The 27,424-nt window shown below is 46.8% G+C and overlaps 1 protein-coding gene across 1 annotated transcript; it reads left to right on the forward strand.

Annotated features, from left to right (window-relative positions):
• Nucleotides 1–8,082: 8,082 nt before the first annotated feature.
• Nucleotides 8,083–15,507, forward strand: OCSTAMP (osteoclast stimulatory transmembrane protein). Its single transcript, XM_049869564.1, is given in 5 exon segments — nucleotides 8,083–8,126; nucleotides 10,184–11,186; nucleotides 14,875–15,247; nucleotides 15,298–15,418; nucleotides 15,420–15,507. Coding segments are annotated over 5 exon segments (1,629 nt in total).
• Nucleotides 15,508–27,424: the final 11,917 nt, after the last annotated feature.

Here is a 27,424-nt window from a genome sequence, read left to right on the forward strand (position 1 = left end):
GTCACCACAGGGGATTCCCTTTGGGTTGGGCCCTCCCAGAGGGCTGTCACTAATACCCGCTGCTAAGGACCCCATCGGACCATCAAGCAATTCTTTTCTGTGATCCAGTACACAGCAAGCGAGGGTAACCTCCAATGGTCCACTTAGGCCCACAGGCTCATTTTGTAAGACACTTTCTCCTTCTCCCTCATACATTTCAGGGCCACAGGTGGACTTTACCTCCCCACCCCCACCCCAAACGATTAGCACGTTCAGTTAGCAAAGACCACATTTTTCAGGGGCAAGAGGAAAGTCAAAGGTAAATCAAGGCCGTATCAAAGGTCTCAGGCAGGCAAAATGTTACAGTCCTCTTCTACAGTTGAGAAAACTGAGTGCTGGAGGATTCGGACCCTCGTTTTAAGCACAGGCATCTTGCCATCCCCAAGGAATAGCACAGTATTAGGCCCAGAAGAAGGAGCCCTGGTGGCAGTGGTTAAGCGCCCAACTGCTAAACGAAAGGTCTGTGGTTCGAAACCACCAGCCGCTCCATGGGAGAAAAGACCTAGCAGTCTGCTCTCGTGAAAAATACAGCCTAGGAAACCCTGTGGGGCAGTTCTGCCCTGTCCTATAAGGTTGCTATGAGTCAGAATCGACTCGAAGGCACACGACAACGACAGGTCCAGTAGACGCTTGGCAAGTGTCTACTGAATGAACAGGTCAGTATTAGCTCAGCCTCAAAAAAGGCAACAGCCAAGGCACCCCGACCCCTCACACCCTCTTCCTATGCCCCCGAGGTATGGGGTTCCTCCAGCAGCACCTGTGGGAAGGCAGTACCCGGGGACTAAAGTCATTCTGGGCAAAGCGCAGGGGATCCTGGATGTTTCTTGAGAGCAGGAAGAGGAGAGAAGAGAGGCCCCTGAGCCAGGGTGAGCTAGGCCTCCTTCCCAGTTGATCACTTCCATATTTAATCACAGTTACAGCCTGTGGAGGCAGGGTGGGGGTGGACTCTGTGGGACAGCAGAGGGGAAGTTCCTTCCCAGAGAAAACCCCGGGGCCTGTAACCAGATGAATGGTGATTTCAAATACTTCTGATTGAAAAAGCTATAAAATAAAGAATGTGAATCACACGGGGCCTGGAGATTATTTGCCTTCTAGACATAAGAGAAGGAGCCCTGGTGGCGCAGTGGTTAAGTGCTCAGCTGCTAACTGAAAGATCATCAGTTTGAGCTCACCAGCAGCTCTGAAGGAGAAAAGACCTGGAGGTCTGGTCCCATAAACTTCAAGCCTTGACTGGGGAGGAGAAAGGGAGAATGTTGACACATTGCTCGGTTGGCAACCGATGTCACAAAACAATATGTGTGTTAATTGTTTAATCAGAAATTAATTTGCTCTGTAAACTTTCACCTAAAACACAATTTAAAAAAAAAGTGATTGAAGAGAACAAACCTGTGATATTGAGAGGAAATAAAAAGTTTGAGGCTGATGCGCTCCACACACACACACACACACACAAAATAGATTAAGCCTAGAAAACCCTATGGGGCAGTTCTACCCTGTCATATAGGGTTGCTTTGAGTAGGAATTGGCTCAACCACACAACAGTTGCAAGAGAGCTCCAAAGTCCAAAATTCCTGGGCTGGGGGTTTACAGAATTGACCCCTGACCTCATCTCTTCCCACCCTACCCCATACCACTCCAGCCCCACACCCAAGCTCTCTGTCTCCTCTGCCTAGAACACTCTGCCCCTCTGCGTGGCTCCCTCCCTCACTGCATTTAGATCTCTGCCGAAATGTCACCTCCCCAGAGAGGGTTCCTGTCTAAAAGACCTCACTCATTATTCTTCATTCCCTAACTCGGCTGTATTTTTCTTCTCAGTGCTTAGCCCTTCCTAGTACTTAGCACTGTCTTGTTTTTCTTTTCTTGTTCATTGTCTTTCTCTTGCTCCAGAACATAAGCTGATGAGAATATAAACTTTATTATATTCACTGACGTAACTCCAATACCTAGAGCAGTTTCTCGCACATAATAGGTGCTTAGTAAATGTTCTATAAATGAATCTACACCAGAATTTATGAGAAAGCAATCTCACCCTTTGACTTGGGGCCTGTTTGATTTCTTTCTTCCTTCACTCATTCTTTCATTTATTCATTCAAAAAACATTTATTTAGAACCTGTTATGTGCCGGTTCAGAAACCCTGGTGGCGTAGTGGTTAAGTGCTACTGCTGCGAACCAAAGGGTCAGTCTGAATCCGCCAGACGCTCCTTGGAAACTCTATGGGGCAGTTCTACTCTGTCCTATAGGGTCGCTATGAGTCGGAATGGGCTCAATGGCACTGGGTTTGGTTTTTTGGTTTATGTGCTGGTTCAGAGTCCTTGGGTGGCGCAAATGGCTAAGAACTTGGCTACTAACCAGAGGTGCCTTGGAAGAAAAGCCTGGCCATCTACTTCCAGCAGATCACAGCCACTGAAAACACTGTGGAACACAGTTCTCTGATACACATGGGGTTGCCATGAGTTGGAATTGACTTGATGGCAGCTGTCTATTATTATTATTTTTTGATATGCTGGTTTACTGTCCCTGCCCTCGTGGAGCTTACATTCTAGCAAAGGAAACAGACAGCAGGAAGGTAAACAAATACATAAAATGACCACAGGCTATGAAGAAACGGAGACTGGCCAATGTGATAAGCTGACTCAGGGGCCACTTTAGCCAGGGTGTTCAGGGAGGGCCTCTCTGAGGAGGAGGAATTGGATTAGGACCTGAAGGAGCTGGCAGCATGGGGTCTATGGGAAGAATGTTCCAGGCCAGGGGGCTGCAAGTGCAGAGGTCTGGAGGCCCAAAGGGGAGAGGGGACCTCTGTTGGCAGAGGGCTGGGCCTGGTGACCAGGACTTTGTGGGGGTTTGAAAGTCTGCCACCTCTGGCTGGTTACAAGCCCCCTCTGCCTTGCACATCTCCCTCCACAGGAAGTATCGCACCCCTACCCATCCTCCAAGGGACTCCCTGCCTGGATGTTACTCAGCCCCGATGCCCAAAGGCTTTGCCTTTCTTGGAGAGAGAGGAGACTGTGGGCAGAGCCAGGGGTACCTTTACAGATGTGCTCATGGCCGCGTGGGAGGAAGGGAGATGGCTAAGGTGGTGGAGAGTCTTTGGAAATATATGAGGGACTCATGTAGGATGAACAAGGAGCACCAAGTAATGAGAAAGGACTAACAAAAAAAAAACTTGTTTTTGTTATTTGTGGCTGCACAGTCAACCACCCCTAAAGCCACGACAATTCGTTTGCTCACACTTCTGAATTTGGGCAGAGCTCTGTAGGGCTGGCTTTGTCTGTGCCCTATGTGGGGTGGCCAGGTCACTCAGCTGGGAGTTTAGCTGGGGCTGGAGAGCCCATGGTGGCTCTGACCCTCCAGAGGCTCCCTTCACATGGCCTCTGCAGGAGCCTAGACTGGTTGTCTTACAGGGCAGTCCACTTCTAAGAAGGTGAAAACAGAAGCAACAAGGCTCCTTCCTTAAGGCCTGGACTTGGAAGTCCAAGAAATGTCAATTCTGTCACATTACATTGGTCAAAGCAAGTCACAGGTTAGCCTGATCCCCCCAAATCCATTGTCGTGGGGTCAATTCCAACTCATAGCAACCCTGTAGCACAGAGTAGAACTGTCCCACAGGGCTTCCAAGGGCTGGTGGATTTGAACTGCCCACCTTTCGGTTAGCAGCCGAACGCTTAACCACTGGTTCCACCAGGGCGCCCTGATTCAAGGGGAGGTTCAGCATACGTGTACAGGAAGGGGAGTAATGGTCAGCCACCATCCTTGGAAGGCATCTACCATAAACCCCAACAGGAAAATGACAAAAGAGATGAATATGCCACTCTGAAAAGGGACATCTAAATGGCCAACAGACTTATAAAGAAATGCTCAAACCCACACGTAATCAGGAAAATACAAATTGAAGCAATATTCAACAATACCCCGATCAGACTGGTAAACACTAGGGAAGTGGGTTATAAGTGATGGTGCGAGGTGAGGAAACAGAAACCCTCCGTTCTGCTGCTGAGACTGTGAACTGTGATAGGCAGCCTGGAGCACAGTTTGGCATAATTAGGGGAATTCATTATCTGTTTTCCATATGACCCAGTTATCCTACTCCTGGGTCTAGATCCCAGCACTGTTATCCCACAGGTCCCTATGGACTCACTGTAGAAAGATATTCGTGCCACTGTAGCTTGAGGTGCTAAGGAGTTGGAGGCCACCTGAGTGAGCATCATTGGGGGAATATAAAATAACATATGGTGCCAAGTACACTAGAGGGAATACAGTGACATGTCAAGGTGATGGACCACAGGTACACAGAGTGGTGGGACAGACACACATATTCCAGTACGTACATCACACAGATTAGAGCCAAGCGGGATAGGGACGGGCGCAGTAATGATAGATGGAATGACAACGACAACAAAAAAGATGAAATAAAAGTAATTGAAAGAGTTCAGTAAGCCACACTGGACTCCTGACTCCGTGCCAACGCACGTGTATGACCTTGAGCAGGTCTCTATACTGTTTTGGACTTTGATTTCCCCATCTGAGAGATTAGAGTACATAGTAGGGGTCTCAACAGGAAACAGGAAGCACACAAACTAGGTAATTGGAGACAGGAGGAGAGTTGAATAAAGGGACTAGCTGCAAAGGTATGGCCAGAGGGCAAGGAAATCATGGGGTGAAAGCTCAGAACTCTGGCAGATTTAAGATGAGTTGCGAATCTTAAAATTCAGAAGATTTCACACACACAAAATCTGAATTTCTGGATTCTCTTGAAAAAGAAAATATCGGAAGACCCGGAAATATGGGGCCCTCATTCTCACCTGGCAACAACTGTTTGGAGCTGAGTAATGGTGGGGGTAGGGACTTAAGTTGGAGCCTTACATTTCTTGTTTGCCCAAGTCCCCACCACTCCTTAGTGTCTTACACTGGCTCTCTTCATTTGATTCTGTCACATTTCTGGGCTCTGAAAGCATTTGAATCTATGACTCCAAGAGCGGCATGATCTGAAAGGTCCATTTCAGCATGAGTGGTCACTAGTTCTAATGGCCTAGAACAGTGCTGCCCAATAGAACCTTCTGTGATGATGAACATGGTCTGTATCTGCACTGTCCAGTATAGTAGCCGCTTGCTTGCTATGTGTGACTATTGAACACCTGAAATGTGGCTGGCCTGAATTGAGATGTGCTGTAAGCTATAGGGTCACTACGAGTCTGAACTGACTCGACGGCAATGAGTTTTTTTGGTTTGGTAAGCGTAAAATGTACACCAGATTTTAAAGACTTAGTACACAAAATTGAATGCAAAATATCCCATTAATAATTTTTATATTGATTGCATGTTCAAAGAATGATATTTGCACATATTGGGTTGAATAAAATGTATTGTTAAAACTGATTTCACTTTTTTATGTGACTGCTAGGAACTTTTAAATTACATCTGTAGCCGGCATTGGTGGCTTACATTCCATTTCTATTGCATAGCACTGGTCTAGATGGTAAGATTTTAGCTGCCTCTCTGCATTCTCAAACCAAGTGGCCAATGGCAACATTATACACCCATACAAAACCAAACCCATTGCCATCAAGTCAGTTCCAACTCATAGTGGCCCTATAGGGCACAGTGGAACTGCCCCATAGGGTTTCCAAGGAGTTTCCGGTGGATTTGAACTGCCGACCTTTTGGTTAGCAGTGAAGCTCTTAACCACTGCGCCACCAGGGCTCCTTATACGCCCATAGGCTGTAAAATTCAATGGCTCTAATGTCCATGGAAACCCTGGTGGTGTAGTGGTTAAGTGCTATGTCTGCTAACCAAAAGGTCAGCAGTTCAAATCCACCAGGCACCCTCCTTGGAAACTCTATGGGGCAGTTCTACTCTGTCCTATAGGGTCGTTATGAGTTGGAATTGACTGGATGGTGATGGGTTTTGTTTTTTGTAATATCCATGGACCTCTGACTCGGATTCCAGATCAGCCTCCTTGGGCAGCTCTGATGGTTTACCACTTCCTCTTCCTGTCTGTCTTATGGCTCTGAATGTGTCACCCAGAAATCCCCCTCAGCAAAACCGATTCTGTTTTTGATGATTCAGAAGCCCCTGCTAGATGCTGTGGGCCTTGGGATTAGGCCAGCCTTATACGGGCAGAGGCGACCGCCTACAAGTGCTGAAAAAAGTCAGAAATAGCTTCTGCCCTTTGCTCCAGAGTCCCATGTTCCCATGCTCCCAAATCTCACACACCCCCCAGAGGCTCTCTGGAAATAACTAACATGGCCCTTAACCAGTCAGTTCCCCGGATCAGAGCAGAAACTGGGCAGACTCTGGGGCATCTTCTAGGACTGCTGCCCTCTAACCAGCACAGTGCCCTAAGGTTTCCTGTGTGATGGGACCCAGACAAGAGTCATGGCCCAGTGGGCATCGCAGAGGCCTGGACAGTCAGGGCTGAGCAGCCAGGTGGAGGGAGGGCCATGAGCATTCATCTATTGCTTCTGGGCACTCAACACACATTGGAGTCCCTCGATGGTACAAATGGTCAAAGCACTTGGCTGCTAACCAAAAGGTTGGCGGTTCGAGTCCACCTAGCGGTGCCTTGAAAGAAAGTCCTGGCAATCTACCTCCAAAAGATCACTCCTTCTCACTTATGAACAATTATTTGGAGCTGAGTACTGGGGGTGTTAGGGACTTAAGTTGGAGCCTGACATCTCCTGTTTGCCACTGAAAACCCTACGAAGCACAATTCTACTCTGACAACACACATGAAGGCCTGGTGATCCGCTTCCAGAAAAAAATCAGCCATTGAAAACTCTGTGGAGCCCAATTCTATTCTGATACACGTGGGTCATCCTGAGTTGAATCAACTCAACGGCAACTGGCTTATTTGCAGTGCCAGATGGTTTACAAGGTCATCAACAACGCTGTGAGATGTGGGAACTATTCCCTCCAGACCAGTGGAGCCCAGAGGCTAATCGTGTAGACGCTGGAGCAGGACCACTGGGTGCAAATCATGGCTCCCCCTTACTAGCCAAGCGGCTTGGCTAAGTGCTTTAACTCTCTCAGTCTCAGTTTTCCAAGCTGAAGAGTGGGGATAATAACAGTCTTTCCCACAGAAGATTGTTGAAAGTAAGGATTCAGTGTGTTCAAGTGCAAAGTGTTGAGAAGCATGCCCAGTACGTAGTAAGCACTCAATAAATGTTAACTGTTATTATCATTCTCCTCGTTTAAATGGTGGAAGCTAAGACTCAGAGAAGTAAGGTCACCTGCCCGAGGTCATACAGCTAGGGAGGGACAGAGCTGGGATTTGAAGCCAGGTCTGCTTCCCCCAAAGACAAGAAAGGAGCTGGAGAGGGAGACCAGAGCTGCTGTTGGCTGGATAAGCACCTTAGCAGGGGCCCAGTTGTCTCGCCTGGGTCCTCAACCCTAAAAGCCAGGGATCAGACTCCTCTTGGGGCACATAACCATGGAGGGGGAGGGAAACGGAAGCAAAATAGAATTCTAGTCCTGGCACTGCCACTAAAGAGCTGTATGGCTTCTCTGGGCCTCAGTTTTCCTCCTCTGTAAAATGGGGCTAATTCTACCTCCCTGTTAAACCAAAACCACCAGACTCATTGCAGTGGAGTCGATTCCAACTTACAGCGACCTGGCAGGACAGAGTAGAACTGCTCCATAGGGTTTCCAAGGCTGCAAATCTTTATGGAAGCAGACTGCCACAACCTTTTCCTGTGGAGTGGCAGGTGGGTTCGAACTGCTGCCCTTTTAGTTAGCAGCCAAGCATTTTAACCACTGCACCACCAGGGCTCCTTTCAGTATCAGATTAGAGAAGCTACTGGGAAAGGGTTTCCCTCACTCCTCCCACACCTTCCGCTGTGGGGAGAGGGTGAGGCCACTTGCCCAACCCCCTGGGATGTGGGCCCAGGCAGGGCGGGACAAGGCGGCCAGGAGGGCTTCATTAAAAGGTAGAAAAGCAGAAGCAACAGGCTTTCCCAAGTCCCAGTGGACACGGCTTCCCCCACTTTCTTGCCACCTACCACTGCTGCCAGAGACGGCTGCCTGGACCACTGCTGTTTTCAGGGAACATGAGGACCCTCCGGGGGACAGCAGAACACCTTGTCAGGACCGGGTAGGTCTGGGGACTTTGGACATTGGGGGCCACAGGCGAGAAAACAGTCAGCAATCAGGGGTGAGAGGTATGCACCCCAGGGCTCAAGCTCTGCATTCCCTGGCCGTGGGACCTTGGGTAAATCCTCATTTCTCGGAGCTTCAATTTGTCCATCTGTGAAATGGGTGTGATAATACCGTCTGCAAAGCTATTATAAGAATGGCATGAGAAAATGCATGCATAGGGCTTGGCTCAGTGCTTGGCTCAGAGTAAACACTTAATAACCCGCACAGCTAGTCTCCTGGTTATTTACAACACTCAGAAAGTGTCGACTGGCAACTAGCCTTCATTTCTTAAAACCATTTATGTTATTAGCTATTTTCTCAGCAGCTGCCGTGTTCCAAGTACTAATTGTCCAGGTCTGGGGGGAGTTTAGTCTCAAATTCAAATGCCTTTAGGGCCAAGGCAGCTGAGTGAGGCCACCTGGGGGTACTGTGTGCTCTTTACATCTATTAAGATAAAAGACTCTATGAGGCACATACTTTTTTTGTATGCGTACCCCTTGCCCTCAATGTCAAGTCGATTCTGACTCATAGCGACCCTACAGGACAGAGTAGAACCACCCACAGGGTCTCCAAAGGGCGGCCGGAAAGGGCTTCCACAAGTCCATTCCGACTCAGGGTTTCCAAGGAGTGGCTAAATAGGCATCTCAAATCTTGGAGTTCCAAGCTGAATTCCTCTTCCCTCCACCCCATTTAAACCAGCTCCATCCACGGATTTCCCATCTCAGGTAATGGCCTCCGGAGACTTCCAGTTGCTCAGGCACAAAACCTCATTGGCTTCCTCCCTTTCTGACATCCCACAGCCAATCTGTCTGCAAATCTTGTTGACTTTACCTACAGAATGTACCCAGAATCCAACCTGTTCTTACGATCTCCTCTACTATTACTCTTTAGTGTAAGCTCTCTGAGGGCAGGGATTTTTGTCTGTTTTATTCACTCCTGTTTCCCCAGTGCCTATCACATAGCAGTTGTGTTACCGAAAAACACGGATTTGAGCTGCCTACCGCAAAGCCAATACTGAGACAGCGGTGAGGTAAGCAGCAAGAGGGGCTTATTGTATACCAGTATACAAGAGACAGAGGGGAATGGGCTCCTCCATAGTCTGTCTGTCTGCTGGAGACCGACCGGAGGGTTTTATAGGATTAGGGTTTAGGCTTAAAGAATCTGGAGAATGGTAGTTCCCCTTTGGGGGCGGGGGCATGTTGACCTTCTGTGGGTATTCTTTAGAGGTCCTCTGATGCCATCCTGGTTTCAGTCACAAGATGGGCCCCCCTTGTCTGGTTGTATCATTCAAATCTTATTGATCTTTGTTCTGCTTGTTCAAGAGGAACATAGGTTAATTTTAAACTTTACACAATCGTGGAGAATGGGAGAGGGAAGGGAGGAAACAAACCACAAATCGTGAAATCACCAGGGTATTCAAAAGCTAACTGTGCAAGCCACGCAGAAGCAAAGCTACAATACCCAGGACGTTAGGCCCCTACAATCTTCCTCATGCTGCCCCTTTCAATTGCTTAATGATATTTGTTGAATGAATAAATATAAGGAGTGTAGCTAGGACCCTCTGTTAGTCAGAGTAGGAGAGGCTCCCAGGAGCCAACTGGTCTACTCCCCACCCCATTGCCAATTACAGAGGAAAAACAGGCCCACCAGTAAGGGACCGTCCAGGGTCACACAGCAAGCCAAGCAAGAGATGCATTCAAGTGTAATAGTCGCTTGCTTGCTCTCTCTGTCTTGCTCTCTCTCCCTCTCTCTCTCGCATCTGTGCTTTTCCCAGTGCTTCCATTCTCTTGTTCCCTGACAGCTCCAATGAGAATAATCCTGAAAAGCTCTGATTGGTTCAGTTTGTGCCATGTAGCCTATGGGGTGGGTTACTCTGATTGGCACGCCTGGAAGCTGCCTGCCTCTGAGGCTAAAGAGATGGAGCTTGTTAGCTGGCCAATGTTTTGTGGGGCAAGGGCAGTGGGCACACTCCCATCCTCCTGACAGAGGTTCCCCCAATTTCCTTGTGTGCAGGTGGAGGTTCTGGCACTTGGCACTCTACAAGGCCCTTGCTCTGCTGCAGGGCGCCTGGAATGACTTCTCCCGGCCTGTTCCAGCCAGCTGTGGCCAACTGCTGACGCTACTCCTCCTGTGTGGTTCCCTGGCCACTGCTGCCGCAGGTCTGACCCACCACTGGCTGGTGTCCTCACTGCATTATCCTCCGGGACCCTCTGCCGCAATGGCTGCTGTCTGTGGCCTCCTGGTCTGCCTGGGCCTGGGCCTGGTGCCCCCGGCCCGCTGCCTGTTTGCACTCAGCGTGCCCACCTTGGGCACAAAGCAGGGTCGCCACTTGCTCCTGTCCTGCAGTGCTGCCACACTGGCCAGCATCGTGGTGCCCAATGTCTTGTCCAACGTAAGAGCAGTTGGGCGCGTGCTGAGGTGTGTCACCGAGGGCTCCCTGGAGAGTTTGCTCAACACCACCCACCAGCTGCACATGGCGTCCAGGGCTCTGGGCCCTGCAGTCCAGGCAGGTAGCAGGGGCCTGACGTTTGGCGCCGAAGGCAACGGCTCTGCCTTCCGGCTACACATGCTCAGGGTCACTGAGCAGGTCCTGGAAGACTTCTCTGACCTGGAGACCCTGGCTGGGGCAGCAGCACTGGGGGCCCAGAGGGTGGTCACCGGGGTCTTTGTACTGGGCCTTCTGTTGGAGTCTGCCTGGTACCTCCATCGCTATCTGACTGACCTACAGTTTGACAATATCTACGCCACACGGCAGCTGGTCGGGCAGCTGGCAGAGGCCCAGGCCACACACCTGGTAGCCTCCCCACCAGCCTGGCTGCTCCAGGCGGCCCAGCCGAGGCTGACCCAGGAGGAGCTGCTGAGTTGCCTCCTAAGGCTGGGAATGCTGACCCTACTTCTGGTGGCCACAGCTGTGACAGCAGCCACAGACCATGTGGCCTTCCTCCTGGCCCAGGCAGTTGTGGACTGGGCTCAGAAGCTGCCCAGTGTGCCCGTCACACTCCTCCTCAAGTACGATGTAAGTGCTGTGATGGAAAGCTGGTGGAGTCCTTTCACCCTTGACTCACAATCGAGCTTTACTCCCCTTCCGGTCATGGTCCTGGATCAGCTGGGGACCCTTGGGCATCCAATGGTGAACTCATTTAATCCTCACAACAGCCTGTGAGGGGGGTTCTGCTTTCACCTCACATTGCCGGTGTGCATACTGCTGCCCAAGTATCAGTTAAAATAACTTGACCTCCACAGCACTCTTTTCACAAGTGGCAGAATGTCCTAGCCTCCTTGTCCTCTTTTGTACAAATTGGACGAATCCTTCTTATCCTACAAGACCATTGTGAGTCTTCAATGTGATAATAATGTCTCCAAAGGTACCTGGTAAGCTTCATGACACATAGGAGGGGTTTACTAATGGTTGTTGCTGCTGTGGGTGCCAAGTCGATTCTGACTCATAGCAACCCCATGTGACAGAGTAGAACTGCCCCATAGGCTTTCCTACATTGCAGTCTGTACGGGAGCAGAGTTCCAGGTCTTTCCCTCAAGAAGCTGTTGGGTGGGTTCAAACTGCTGACCTTTAGATTAGCAACTGAGCACATTGCACCATCAACCAAAACCAAACCAAACCAAATCCATTGCCATCAAGTCGATTCTGACTCATAGCGACCCTATAGGACAGAGCAGAACTGTCCCCATAGGGTTTCCAAGGCCATATCTTTACAGAAGCAGACTGCCACACCTTTCTCCCTCAGATCAGTTGGTGGATTTGAACTGCCTACTTTTTGGTTAGCAGATGAATACTTAACCACTGCACCACCAGGGCTCCTTTAATGAATGGTAACAATTGTTAACTCACATCTCTGCATATTAGACCAGAGGGAGCTTAGGAATGGCCTAGATCAGGAGTCAGCAAACCATGGCCCGTGGGCCAAATATAGCTGGCTGCCCAGTTTTATAGATAAGGCTTCACTGGAGTACAACCATGCCCATTCATTTAGGTATTGTCTATGCTGCTCTACAAAGGCAAAGTTGAGGTCATGTCATGTCAGGGATCATGTCAGATGGATCTTGGTTGAAAGCAGAGAACACCAGAAAGATGTGTTTTATTGACTATGCAAGGCATTCAGCTGCATGGGTCATAACACATTATGGATAATACTACGAAGAATGGAAATTTCAGAATGCTCAATTGTGCTCATGTGGAACCTGTATGCAGACCAAGAGGTCTAAGTACAGACCTAAAATAGAACACAGGGGTACTGCATGGCTTAAAATCAGGAAAGGTGTGTATCAAGGTTGTATCCTTTCACCGTACTTATTCAATGTGTATGCTGAGCAAATAATCTGAGAAGCTGGACTATATTAAGAAGAATGCAGCATCAAGACTGGAGGAAGACTTATTAACAACCTGTGCTATGCAGATGACACAGCCTTGCTTGCTGAAAGGGAAGAGGACTTGAAGTACTCACTGATGAAGATCAAAGACTACAGCCTTCAGTATGGATCATGCCTCAACATAAAGAAAACAAAAATCCTCACAACTGTATCAATAAGCAACGTTCTGGTAAACAGAGAAAAGACTGAAGTTGTCAGTGATTTCATTTTACTTGGATCCACGATCAACACCCATGGAAGCAGCAGTCAAGACAGCAAATGAGGTACTGAATTGGGCAAACCCACTGCAAAAGACCTCTTTAAAACGTCGAAAAGCAAAGATGTCACTTTGAGGGCTAAAGTGTTCCTGTCCCAAACCAGGTTACTTTCAATCGCCTCACACCCATGCGAAAGCTGGACAATGAGTAAGGAAGACTGAAGAAGAATTGACACCTTTGAATTACGGGGTTGACAAAGAATATTGAACATACCATGGACTGCCAGAAGAACAAGTAAGTCTGTCCTGGAAAGAGTACAGCCAGAATGCTCCTTAGAAATGAAGATGGAGAGACTTCGTCTTATGTACTTCGGACATGTTATCAGGAGGGACCAGTCCCTGGAGAAGGACATCATGCTTGGTAAAGCAGAGGGTCAGTGGCCTGCAGCAATGGGCTCAAACATAGCAACGATTGTGAGGACAGCGCAGGACTGGGCAGTGTTTCGTTCTGTTGTACATAGTGTCTCTATGAATTGGAACCAACTCAACGGCACCTAACAACAACAACAGGGATCATATGGTCCACAAAGCCTAAAATATTTACTATCTGACCCTTTACAGAAAAATTTGCTGACTGCTTGTCAAGATTCGTAGTTTTCAATATTTTCTTTAGACACAAATCTTTTTGCTTTCCATTTTTAATGGTGAAATCTCACCCAAACATTCATTCCATAAAACATACCAAAGTGCCAGACCCTGAGTTAATTATATTACTAGCTAATATTTATTGAGTACTTAGAATATGCTAACGAAGTGTTTTTAAACTGCATGAAATCAATTTAGGAGGTCATGGCCAGCTTTTTTTTTTTTTTTTACTGAAAGAGAATAGAAAATTGTCAGAGTGTATTGTAGGAGATAAAATTATATTGTTTGGTTAAATTATTCTTCATTTACAACGTAACTTGTGCCTGGAAGGTGCTGTAAAATTTGTTTTGTATTTAGGTCACAGTAAAGACAGGTACCAGGCAATGGCCTAAGTGTATTACCTGATTTATGGTATTTCACCAAATCTAGGATACCATTGATTGCAAGTCACACCATCATTTTATGTAGATGTGAAAATTTTATGTAGGAAAGAAAATGCTGCCCATTAAACCAAGACAAAATGCTTTTTTATCACTCAGGAGTTTACTTTTATTTGTTTAAAATCATTCACTTAGCCTTAGTTCACATAGATTTGTTTGGGTTAATATGCTTGGTTGGTTCTAAAAGAAAGATTAACAGTTTGAGTCCATCCAGAGATACGCTGGAAGAAAAGACCTGGCTATCTAAAAAAAAAAAAAAAAAAAATTTTTTTTTTTTTTTTAAATCAGCTATTGAGGGCCCTGTGGAGCGCAGTTCTACGCTGGCACACATGGGGTCAGCATGAGTCAGAATTGGCCCCACCTGTATCAGAATACAACTGCACTCCATAGGGCTTTCAAGGACCTTTGGAAGCAGATCACCAGGCTTTTCTTCCGAGGCACCTCTGGGTAGGTTCAGAACTACCAACCTTGCAGATAGCACTTGAGCACTTAACCATTTGTGCCACACCCATGTGTGTGTGGACTCCTTACTCTGACATACCTGTGGAGATCGTAGCACATAAACGCTCATGAGCGGGATGTTGGGACCCACGTGGCTGATACTGACCCCTAGGTCTGCCACTTGTGACCCACTATGTGATCTTGGGTATGCCTGGGAAGATCATGTTGGGCTCAGTCTCAGAACTGTGTTTATTTGATGGAATAGAACATCTGAAGTCTTCACGAAGGACTCAGCAAAGAGTATGCCCGTAAGCGTTAAATTTCTTTTCTCTAAAATATTCTGCTCAGAGATAGTAATAATAAAAATCTAAGCATTGCACGCTACTCTTTATTTGGCAAAAAGCCTGTTTCAGACTTCAATCCTACTGGATCCTCCTCAAACCCCGGCAGGCAGGGGTTATTTCTGTGCCCATTTTGCTGATGAGGGCAGGAAACTTGGGCCTCATCCAGTCCTGTAAGTGTCCAGGAGCGGTGGGAGGATAGGGTGACAGGAGTGTCTGTCCCATTGACCCTGTCTTTTTTATTCCTTTTCGAAGTCAACCTACACCATCCTGGACTTCATCCCCTTCCTCTTCGACCATATGCCCCCAGAGAGCCCTTTCCTCTCTGCCCACAGCTCCTACCAGTGGGAGCTGCGCCTCACCTCTCCTGACTGTAGGCTCTTGCCCGCCCAGCATCCCCGCACGCCCGCCTCCCTGGCCGCGGGGGCGCTGCAGCTCACAGCTTGGGCCACGGTCTTCCTGGAAACCTACGCACTCCGCCTGCGGCACGCCATCGCAGCATCTTTCTTCACAGCCCAGGAGGCCAGGAGGATCCTCCACCTTCGCGCCCGACTCCAGCGAAGGTATGACAGGCACCATGGCCTTCAGACACCCCTGGGGGCACCTTCCTGCTCCGAAACCAGCGTAGGTAGCCAGAACTACTGCCTGCTGGACACTTTGAAGAACAGAGAGCAGGAGGCAGAGGGAAAGAGCTGCGGAGTCCCACAACCCTGAGTTTTTTTTCATCCTGGCCCCTCTGCTGTGTGACTTTGTGTAGGTCACTTCACAACTCTGAGCCTCTGTTTCCACATGTGCATAATAGCTACGGAAACAATTGATGTGACCTGCTTTCTACTTGGGAATGTGATAAGGGTGGAATGAGATATCGGGCATGAATGTCCTGGGTAAACAGTAAAGGACTCTGCAGACGGAAAGTGAAGGAAGAGCGCAGGTGGCTCATGGCTCCTCCAGGCCAGTTGGAAAGCGATCAAAGCTCTCATCTCCATCAACTGCTTTAACGATTAGGTGCAGACGTTGCACTGTGAATTTGTCTAAAGGTTCCTGGGCCTTATTTATATGCCTCTGAATCCTCCTTGAACTTATTTATAGTAATTTAAATTTTCTTGACTTTATAAATAAATGTATTTATTAAATCCTAAACCAGGTCTCATTACTCCTTTTCAATTCCTTTGGGGGCTCCCCATCTAGGGTTGCCAGGTTTACCAAATAAAAATACAGGATGCACAGTTAAATTTGAATTGTAGATAAATAATGATAATAAACAAATCTGTCTTGGAGGAAGTACAGCCAGAATGCTCCTTAGAAGTGGGGTCACTGAGACTTCCTCTTGCTTACTTTGGACACGTTATCAGGAGAGACGAACCACAGGAAAAGGTCATCATGCTTGGTAGAGAGAGGGTCAGCGGAAAAGAGGGAGACCCTCAATGAGATGGACTGACTCAGTGGCTGCAACAATGGACTCAAACATACAGATGATCATGAAGATGGCACAGGACCCGGCAATGTTTTGTTCTGGTTGGTACGAGTCAGCTGACTCAATGGCACCTAACAACAACAACAACAATGATAATAAATAACAAAACAACACATAAAGAATGAAAATAATTATTTAGTATAAGTATGTCCCATGCAGTAGTTTTGGGGGCGGGGGTGGCATGATCCTGCCTACCATGCTCTCCTTGAGACATCCTTTCCTTCACCACAGGTCTCATGTCTCCTGAGAAGATGGGATTGTAGAGTCTCCTGGGCAAAACACTCCTCCCTCCTCTGCTGCCCCTGGGCCCCTTCAAATTCTGGCTAAAGTAGATCTGGGGGACCACAAATTCTACACGATAGTGGTGAAACCCCTAAGCTCTCCTTCTGTTGTTCTTTATTTATTTGCAGCAGGGATAAGAAAAAGTGTAAGATGGGAGTTTGCAGCTTTTCCATCAACACCCCTACACTCCAAGAGTGAAGTTCTCTTGCTTGCTGGGTCAGCTTCTAGGCTTTTTGTTTGTGTGGAACGTGGGCGGTAGGTAAAAGAGAAAACAAGAAAAAAATTAAGCTGCTAACTTGATCTCTTTTAAAAAGAGCTATTGTGGGTTGAATTGGATGCCCTATTAGTCAGGGTCTAATTACAGATTGGCACCCTCGTGGCACAGTGGTTAAGAACTCTGGGGCTGACCAAAAGGTCAGCAGTTTATATCCACCAGTTGCTCCTTGGAAACTCTATGGGGCAGTTCTACTCTGTCCTATAATGTCACTATGAGTTGAAACCAACTCGATGGCACCTAACAACAATTAAAGATAAGAAATTGCTCTAGATATTCTGTTGGGGGGAAAAAAAAAACCACCAAACGAAACCCGTTGCTGTCAGGAAGGGGGATTTAATACAGGTAACTAGGTGCTTAGAAAATTGTTGGAAGAACTGAAGGTGGGGGCTCGCTGTGTCTCCAGGAATGAGGCCCCAGAACTGGCTCAACCAGGGAGCTCACCTCTGCCATCACCAGGAGGGTAAGAAATCAGGAAGCCACCACTCAAACAGTTGGCTCTAAGAATGCACCATCTTAGCTGTGTCCAGGGGTAAGGAAGCCGCTGTTACAACAACTGCTGCAAATGCAAGATCTGCCCCCAGTAAAAGCCAAAGCAAAGTTTGGCTGCTTATCTCCCACAGAGTCAGCGCTCGGACACTGAGGTGTCTGAACACAGTCCACTGGCACCTCCAGCAGAGCTGCCACCTCACTCAACTCTAGGGAACGCAGTTCCCATCACAATACCATGAATGACCTCCCCTCAGCTGATGGTCAGGGTGCCCCCTGTGGTCTGTATGACTGTATATAGTGGCCTGGCCTTCATGACAGAAGTAGGAGCAGCAGAAATCAAGCCTCTACTTCCTTCCACCTACCAAATCTCACAGGCGCATCTGACTGACAGAACCTAACTCCCACCAGGAACACTAGCTGCAAGGGAGTCTGCCGAATGTACTTTTTAGCCCTCCAACTTCTGTAGTTCAGGAAGACACACCAAAATAATGGCTTTGAAACTTTTTGACCTCCAAACACAGGAAAAATTACTTTTACATTGCACCCCCATATACACACGTGTTATACAACTGAAATAAAAGTTTAATGAAAAATAGCCAAACCAAACAAAACCATTGCTGTTGAGTCAATTCTGACACATAGCGACCCTATATGAGAGAGTAGCACTGCCCCATGGAGTTTCCAAGGCTGGAATCTTTACGGAAGCAGCCTGCCACATCTTGCTCCTACGGAGCAGCTGGTGGGTTTGAACTGCCAACGTTTTTGTTAGCAGCCAAGCACTTAAAAATTGTGCCACCAGGGCTCTCGAATTTGTGCAGTGTACCCTGATATTTTCTATTCTATTCTAGCCTGTCTCATCTCATTAATCATATCTGATTTCTATTCCGTTCCATTCCATCCCATCCCATCCCATTCTATTCTATTCTATTACGTTAAAAATTACCGGCAAAAACCTACCAAACTGAAACCCTACTGAGAAGGGTGGATCAGATATTAAGGCCCGATGCATCACGCTTGCCCTAGAGATGAACATTTGTGAGAGATAACGAGAGGGAATGTCAGTAGGGCTGCTGCCCAGAGCATGAGATACTATACAGTATACTGACAGGGACTGAGAAAGAGAATTTTAACCAATTTGTGGCTCACTACTCCCCATTTTTTTTTTTTTTTTTTTACTCCCCATAAGTGCTACGGCTGCTAACCAAAAGGTCGGCAGTTCGAATCCGCCAGGTGTTCCTTGGAAACTCTATGGGGCAGTTCTACTCTGTCCTACAGGGTCACTATGAGTGGGAATCGACTCGACCGCACTGGGTACTGGGTTTTACTCCCCATTTAGAATTTTCTTGAGAAATGCCAATAAAAACAACCTTTTCTTGTTGCCAAGATGTTAGTTTGAATGCCAAGATCTAACAGGGGCCCAGTGGACCAGGCTGCCTGCAGGTCACATGTGATTATAGTTTTACAAGTTGGACTTTAGAGAATGTTGCAACCGTCTGACAACCTGAGGGACAGAGGCCCAGGCAGGGGGAGGGACCTGCCTGTGGTCACCCAAGATGAGGCTTGATCCCAGGATTCTGATCCAGCCCTTTTTACTGGACCTGACGTCCAAAGACACATCTAGGTGGTTGGGTTTTCAAAAGGATGGAAAACAGAATTGCTACAATCAGCTCTCTCTCGCTCCACGCTCCCTCCCCAGCTCTGAGGTATTTTTAGGCTGTGAGTCAAGGATGAGCTGAGCAACACTCCAGCCACTTGTCCTCCCATTCCCCAAAGGTGTTTGTGCTCATCCCTGAGGGCGCCCCACCACACCCAGGCCCCTAGCTCTGCTCCCCTTCCCCACAAGCTGCCCTCTCATTTGTTCAGGCAGTGACTCATTCACAGGGAAGACATGAATCCTTCTCCTTATAAAAATTAGAGCATTACAGATAATAACAGCTAATGTTTGCAGGGTGCTTATGATATTTTATTTTTTATGATATGTCTGGTGATACACTGGTAAATGCTTAACAACTAATGCTTTAAAAAAGGAAAGAAAGAAGGGGAGGAGGAACAGAAGAAGAAGAAAAAAAACCTTATTTATAGCATTTGCTGATTTCCTTGAGTTTTGGGTAGCCAAAGTGATATCACTGAAGATGGGGTCACACACAATTGACTCTGGTGAACTGGTTTTGGGCCAGCTTCAACGCGCCACTTGATGTACCTGAAACTCTGCTAAAAGATGTATGCGCATTGCCTTATTGAAATTTCACAGTATGTGAGCAATATGACGTAGGTAGTATTATTATCATCCTTCCCATAGAGGCAAAGAAATGGAGGTTCACAGATGTTAGTATTTTGTCCAAAGTCACACAGCTAGTAAGCTTCAGAGCCAGAAATTAAATCCAGGCAGTCTGGCTCCCAGAGTCCATGATCTTACTGGTCTCTCAAATAAGGGTAAGCCTGAGCCCAAGCCCACTGCTGTCGAGTCAATTCCGACTCATAACGACCCTATAGGACAGAGTAGAACTGCCCCATAGAGTTTCCAAGGATCGCTTGATGGATTCGAACTGCGGAACTTTGGTTAGCAGCTGTAGCTCTTAACCACTACACCACCAGGGTTTCCAAATAAGGGTAAAGTTCCCTTTAATCACTAAAATTTGATAGTCGTCTTACCCCCTTCAGACATAACCACTGTCTTCATACCACTAATACTGTTCAGATATTTTTCTATACATGTATATATATGGAAATATACATATAAAATAGGGATATATACATGTGTAATAAAGTATAGAAAGTAAAGTAGACATCTGTAGTAAAAGTATAAAGAAGTGCTTGGAAATAATAAACACTAAACTCAGGTTAGTGATTATATTTTAGCAATAGGGTAGGAGTAGGTTCAGCTTCACGGGTACCTTTTTTTAATATAATTTATTTTATTTTTGGGACTATACAGCAGAACATACACCAATTCAACAATTTCTACAGGTGTAATTCAGTGAAGTGGATTACATTCTTCGAGTTGTGCAACGATTCTCACTCTCCTTTTCTGAGTTGTTCCTCCCCCATGAACATAAACTTACTACCTTCCTAGTCTTCCTATCTAATCTTTCCAGCTGTTGTTGTCACTTTGATCCCATATAGACAGATCTTAAAAGAGCCCAGTGCTCAAGGCAGACATTCTTTACTAATTAAGCTGAACTATCATTTGGTTTTAAGAAGACTTCAGGGGATATTTTGGTTCATGGGTACCATTTTATTTAAGAAGCTAAGTGGTAGGTATGTGGGTGTTCTTTTATTGTTCATTAAATATTTTTGTTTATCTTATTTATTGCATGAGTTTTTAAAGTAACACATAATGAAATAAATAGATAAACCAATGATCATTTATTTCACTTGTTCTCAACTTTGGCAACTCATTGGTGTCACCTGGTGAGTTTATGAAAAACACTAAGGCTCAGTCACACCCCCAGGGATTTGGATGTCACTGGCATGGGGTAGAAGGAGCACTAGAGGTGTAGTGATTAAATGCTCGGCTGCTAACCAAAAGGTCGGTGGTTCAAACCCACCAGCCGCTCTGCAAGATGAAGATGTAGCAGGCTACTTCCATAAAGAGTACAGCCTTGGAAACTCCATGGGGCAGTTCTACTCTCTCCTACAGGGTCACTGTGAGTCAGAATCGACTCAGTGGCAATGGGTTTGGTTTTGGTTTGGGCAGGGGGTGTAGTCTGCCACACCAGAATTTTAAAAAGCTCCCCAGGTGGTTCTAATGTGCAGCCAAGATTGAGAACCACCGCTACAGAATGGCTAAAATGATATAACCTGGGTTATATATGTCAACACAGATAAATCTTCATTATACATAATGTTGAAAAACAAAAGCAAGTTGCTAAAGGATATATATAGTATGATGACTCTTATACATAATTTAAACCACGAAATACAATATTATGCATATATAGTAAACACATTGCCGTTGAGTCAATTCCGACTCATAGCAACCCCATAGGACAGAGAAGAACTGCCCCATGGGGTTTCCAAGAAGCACCTGATGGATTTGAACTGCTGACCTTTTTGTTAGCAGCTATAGCTCTTAACCACTACACCACCAGGGTTCCCTATCCATAGTAAAAGTGTACCAAAAATGCACAAGAATTAAAAAACACCAAGTTCAGGGTAAGGGTTAGCTTTGGAGAAGGAGGAAGAGAGCCAGAATTGGGGACTGGGTTGAGGACATTTAGTTTCTTTCCAGGCTTTTGATCCTACAAATAGTGTAACAACAGTTGCCACTGTATCTTCATCTCTGCCGCAAGCACAAATGGAAAAGTAGAACAAGTTCCTACCAGGACCTTTGCCCTGACAGCAGCAGCAGTCCTCTCCCCACCCTGGTGCCATAGGTTCCCTCTGGCCCTGTGTCAGGCTAAAATGCTGACTGTGCTTCCCTGGAGAGATGGATATCTCTCTCCCTCCTGAGAGGGAACTGGCTTGGAGCCCAAGGCAGGGGCTAGGTTGGGGACAAGCCCTTCTGAATCAGCTCCTCGGAAAGGCCAAATGATTCTTTCTGCATTTGGCCCTCCTTCCACTGCATAGAAAAAGCTTCCCAAACGGAAAGACGCCTGCTTAGTGTTAAGGAAACCTGCTGTTACCTGGCTGTGTCTCTTCTCCCTGAGTCTCAGTTTCCCCATCTATACCACAAGGCGGTTGGGCTGTGGAGCAGCTAATATTCATCACTTACTTAAAGACTATTTTTTCTCTCCCTTCTTGCTAACTGAACTCTAATTTTGATCAGGCAGTAATGTATTTAGGAAATGTAGCTCCTTCTCCTAGTTCCAGGAGCTAAATCAAATTGGTTTAAAACAGTTCTTCTCAACCCTAGTACTTTTACAATAATCTGAGATGCTTTCAAAAAATATTCATGACTGGGCCCTACCCTTGGTGAATCCGATTTAGTTGGTCTGGGGAAGGGCCCAGGCATCCGTATCTTTTAAGAGTTCCTCAGGTGACTCTAATGCACAGCCAGGAGTGAGAACCACTAGTCTAGGACAGTTGTCTTAGTCATCTAGCACTGCTACAACAGAAATACCACAAGTGGATGGCTTTAATAAAGAGAAATTTATTCTCTCACAGTTCAGGAGACTGGAAGTCTGAATTTAGGGTTCCAGCTCCAGGGAAAGACTTTCTGTCTCTGTCAGCTCTGGAAGAAGGTCTTTGTCATCAATCTTCCCCAGTCAAGGAGTTTCTCAGTGCAGGGACCCTGGGTCCAAAGAACGCTCTATTCTCCTGGCTCTTGTTTCTTGTTGGTATGAGGTCCCCATGTCTCTGTACTTGCTTCTGTCTTTTATATCTCAAAAGAGATTAGCTTACAACACAACTTAATCTTGTAGATTGAGCCCTGCCCATTAACCTAACTGCATCTAGTCCTGCCTCGTTAACATCGTAGAAGTAGGATTTAAAACACATAGGAAAATCACATCAGATAACAAAATTGTAGACAACCACACAATACTGGGAATCATGGCCTAGCCAAGTTGACAGATATTTTGGGGGGACACAACTCAATCCACAACAGACAGTCAGGGCACCCCAATGCCATTTTGCCAGACACGCCTTTTCCCAGCCTCCTTTGCACCTAGGGGTAGTCATGTGACACAGTCCTGACCAATGAGATATAAGGATAGTCTTCCGGGGGGCTTCTGAGAAATATTTTGCTGGCCGATTGTAAAACGGTAGTAGTAGCATCAGAACCTGTCTAACTTCGGGGGTGATAATGTGAATCAAGGTCAGCCCAAAGCTGATTCTTATGAGGCAGCAGTCAGACACACCTCCACTCCCCAATCTTTTTACCAACTCTGACATTCGCCATCCTTTCCAGGGCACTCTCTGCTGGGTTGGATAATTTGTTGCAATGGCCACACAGAACTCAACAGACTATATTTACAGTTAAGTGGTTTTTTAAGGAAGTAGCAAGTCGGGATCAGGATTACAACTCAGGATCAAGATCAGGAAGCATTAGGCAAAGTCTAGAAGGCTCCCCTGAAGTGGGGAGTACACCCCTCCCTTCTTCAGTGCAGGACAGCTCTCTCAGCTCCTCTTGGCCATGCAAGCAAGAAGGCCCTTCTCTCTGCCATGCATGCCCCTCTCAGCCATGCAGGCCTCCTCTCTGCCCCCTGAGGACAGGCCTCCTCTCGGGCCCCTCAGGACAAGCCTCTTCTAGGGACCCTCAGAATAGGCCTCTTCTTGGCCCCCAGATGATAAGCTTCCTCCCAGCCCCCTCAGGACAGACCTCTCTGCCTTCGGCTTCCCTCCATTGGCCTCTCCACTGCTAACTGACACAGCTCACAGCCAGTGTAGCATTTTTGTTCTGCTCCCTTAGCTGCGTTCCTAGCAGCAGTTTCCTGCTGTCACCACCAACCCTGTTGCGAGACCCCTTCTGGGCCTCTCAGTGTCTTCAGTGTTACAGCCCTCAACTCGTGTTACAGCTCTTTTAGAAGGTTCCTTGCCTCTTCCATCTCCTTCTTTTCATTTCTCTCTTCCTTCTGCTCTGTCTGCCGAGCTCTGTGGGGTTGGCTGTATATATGAGCAAACTCCTGGTCAATTTCAAGGCATGGCCCTCCCACCAGGGCCACTAACTGACCAATCCCCTCTCAGTAGGCCACAGATACTTCATTTGCATAAGTACATTGACCAATCCCCTGCAAGGTGCATAAAATAGACTAATCACAGGGCAGGCTGCATGCAGCCCAGGGCCAGACAAAAAATATCAAATCTCAAGTTGTCTGCAGCTTACCCAGGAAATATCAATCAACCTGGATAAAAGTAACAAATCCTCTGGGTAGAAAACTAGGGCAAAAGTAAGTCCTCAGGATTTAGGGGGAAAAGCTCTCGAGCTGTTTTTCCAAAGAACCAAGGCAAAAGGCCACATAGAAGAACTCATTTCACCACACTGATAAAAGAGACAGATGTAGAAGGTGCCCTCTTTGGTATCAACCCTTTGCCCCCTCATCCTGCCTTGAACAATATGATCTTTGGACCTGAGGGGCCCATCTTGTGACAAGAATAAAAAGCCAACACACTGAACATGACAGACTGGAAAGATATAGAAAGCCTGGGACCCTTGATGAAGATGCTGGTTGCTGCTTCACTCTCGGATTCACCAACCTCCTGGTTTCTTGCTGTGAGATAGTTCTTTATTCCAAAGCAACTTTTGGTCAGTTATTTTACTTGCCCATCTTGACTTATAAAGACAAGTCCCTGCTCCCCCGGAGCTCACATTCTAGAACTACATTAGAATGCAGGGAACCTATTGAGCTTCCATACTCTTTCTGAAATTTTCTGCCAGAAGTACCCTACCAGGGCCTCAAAGAGCAATCCTGCCCCATAGATCCCCATCAGGTCTTCTTAGCCCTGTTGCTGCTTTCTTCTCTCCCCACCTGACTTGTTCCAGACTCTATTCAGGGGAAAGAGGGACATCCCTGACCTCAAACAAAGCAAAACTATCCCTAAGTTGGGAGGCAGGATCCCTGAGTTCTAATCCTTTTTCTATTACAGACTCACTTTATTGCAGGGTGAGTGTTCTCCATTATCGTTGTATGACAAACTGCCCCCAAACTTAGAGACTTAGAACAGTATTTTATCATCATGTATAGTTCTGTAAGCTGGCTGGACTCAGTTGGACTCTTCTCACTTGGGGTTTCTCATATGGGTGCAGGCAAATGGTGACAGGGGCTGGAGTTTTTGGAAGGGCTTGGCTGCACTGTCTATCAAAGATGGCTTCCAAATTCATTGTGCCTGGTGCCTTCACGTGGCCTCAGCAGAGTAGCCTGAATGCCTTACATGGCAACTCAGGGCTCCAAGAGGTAGGAAAAAGAAGGTTCCAGGGTAGGTAAGGGCTACACCTGAACTGGCACAGCACCGCTTCCACCAAAAGAGCCTCACAGCCCAAGGTAGTAGAGATATAGGCCTCCATAGGCCTCCAACTTGTGGCGGGGAAGGTAGCAGAGATTCAAGGCAGTAGAGAAATAGGCCCCCACCTTGTGGTGGGGAAGGGCAAAAGAGCAGGTGGGATGTCATCTTTGGAAAGTAAACTCTGCTACAGTGCAAGAGGAATGAGCCAAATGAAATCTTTGACTTTCGAGGAGCGGGGACTTTTCTAAATTCAGCTGGAAGGACTGGGTAGAGAAGGCTGTCTATCTGTTTGCATTCTCCAGAGGCCACTCCAGGAAGGAGACTGGGAAAGAGGAGGAGAAATAATGTTGCATAACATGGCAATGTTATTTTGAGTCGGCCAGAGGTGGGTTCAAATCCCAACCTTCCTGTTGAGGAATATGTGGCTTTGAGGCATGACATCACCTCTCAAGGACTCTCTTCATTGTTTGTCTGAAGGAGATCAAGGGGATGGAAGCTGCTTGTGAGACCCACAAGGCTGCCAACTCATGCTCACTTCTCTGATGAGTTCCCCGTGCGGCAGTAAACAGGAGGGAGACGAAAGGTTCCCTTTGGTAAAAATGACCCCGCCATATGGCTACAGAGAGCTCCCCTGTGCACCTACAACAGCTCTTCTTGCAGGGTGTCCAAGGAGAACAGCCAGTTACTTAATCTTGTGTCAACCCAAATGAAATGTTTGAAAGCAGATCCCAACCGGGGACCCTTTCCCTGAGGTTGGGGTGGTGGATTCAGTGTTTGGGTGCTCAAAATCTCTTCCACCCAAGGTCAGGACAAAGATGAGGGAGTAAGGCACCTAGAGTGCAGAACTTAAGGATGCACTCACTCTCGGGGTCTTGTAAGTTCAGGGTCCCTCTCTGACTCTGTCTCTCCCTGTAGAGCTGGGGAATTAGAGCTGATTATATCAGAATATAATCTTCCCCAGAAGCCCATCCTCCCTCCAACAACATCCCTCATGACTAGTTAACCAGAATTAGTCTCTTGCTTATTCCAAGCCCAATCACAGGGAAAGGAAATGGGATCAAGACTGGCTGACATGTTTTTGAAAAGGTGGGTCATTATCATGGATTGGGAGTAAATTTAGCCGATTGTAATCAATTGTACTTCAAAAAATGAAATGGAATAGAAAATGCCAGCATACATTGCTACATTGCTTATAGTGAAAAAAAAAAAATTGAGCACAAGCATAATATTGAAAAATTCGCTTCAGCTCTGAGTGTGTACATGTTTGTGCGTGTGCCTGTGTACACATGTGCACTGTGTAGTAATGAAAATTTTTTTTGTGGGTATTGAGAAAAAAGATTGAAAACTGCTAGCTCTCATTAATTGTTTGTGATGGAATCGATAATGGCAAGTCAAACAGAATGATCATTCTAGGGACTTCTGCTAAAATGTCACTTTCTAGTGGATGCATTCCCTGAATTCCATACTCCACTCCCACCCCAGACAAGGTATGGTTCTCCATTACCCACTGCCATCGTGCCTTTAAAACTCTTATTGCAAGCACAGTTATCTATTTGTTTATGGCCTCCCTCCCTTACCAGAGCATAAGTGCTGGGAGTCCATGGACCAAATATTTCATGTTCACGGCTGTCTCCAAATTGAAATGCCCTTAAAAGGTCAGGGACTGGTGGAGGGTTTACAGCCAGACATATCTGGTTCCAACCCTGACTTTGCCACTTGTTATCCATGTGACAACAAGTAGATCACCTCACCTTTCTAAGCCTCAGTTTCTTCATCTGTAAAATGGGAGCAATCATGTCCACATTACTTAACTCACAGAGTTGAGTATTCACTAGAATGACCCAGATCACTGCCTAACACAATAAAAGGCCACCTGTGAACCTGTGTTCGATTATTGAATGGGTTTCCCTTTTCATTTTGATAATCTTTGCTTCTTGATAACTGAGGACGGGGCCCACACCTGATGCATGTGTGTTCCGGTTATCTATTGCTATGGAACAACCATCCTGAACTCCAAACCAAAACCAAACCCAATGCCATTGAGTCGATTCTGACTCACAGCAACCCTAGAGAACAGAACTGCCCCATAGAGTTTCCAAGGAGCGCCTGGCAGATTCGAACTGCCAACCCTTTGGTTAGCAGCCGTAGCACTTAACCACTATGCCACCCTGAACTCAGTGGCATAAAAAACAAGCAATTTTATAATGCTCATGGGTTCTGTGCATCAGGAATTTGAACAGGCCAGAGTGGAGCTGGCTTGTCTCTGCTCCTTGATGTCTTGGCCTCAGCTGGGAGTGACTCAAATGGCTGGGGGCTAGAATTCAATTTTTTTCAGTCACATGTCTGATGTCTGGACTGGGCTGTCACATGTAGGCTAGGCTCAGCTAGGACCGTTGATT

Source organism: Elephas maximus, chromosome 25 (assembly GCF_024166365.1).
Source record: "Elephas maximus indicus isolate mEleMax1 chromosome 25, mEleMax1 primary haplotype, whole genome shotgun sequence".
Lineage (NCBI taxonomy): Eukaryota > Metazoa > Chordata > Mammalia > Proboscidea > Elephantidae > Elephas > Elephas maximus.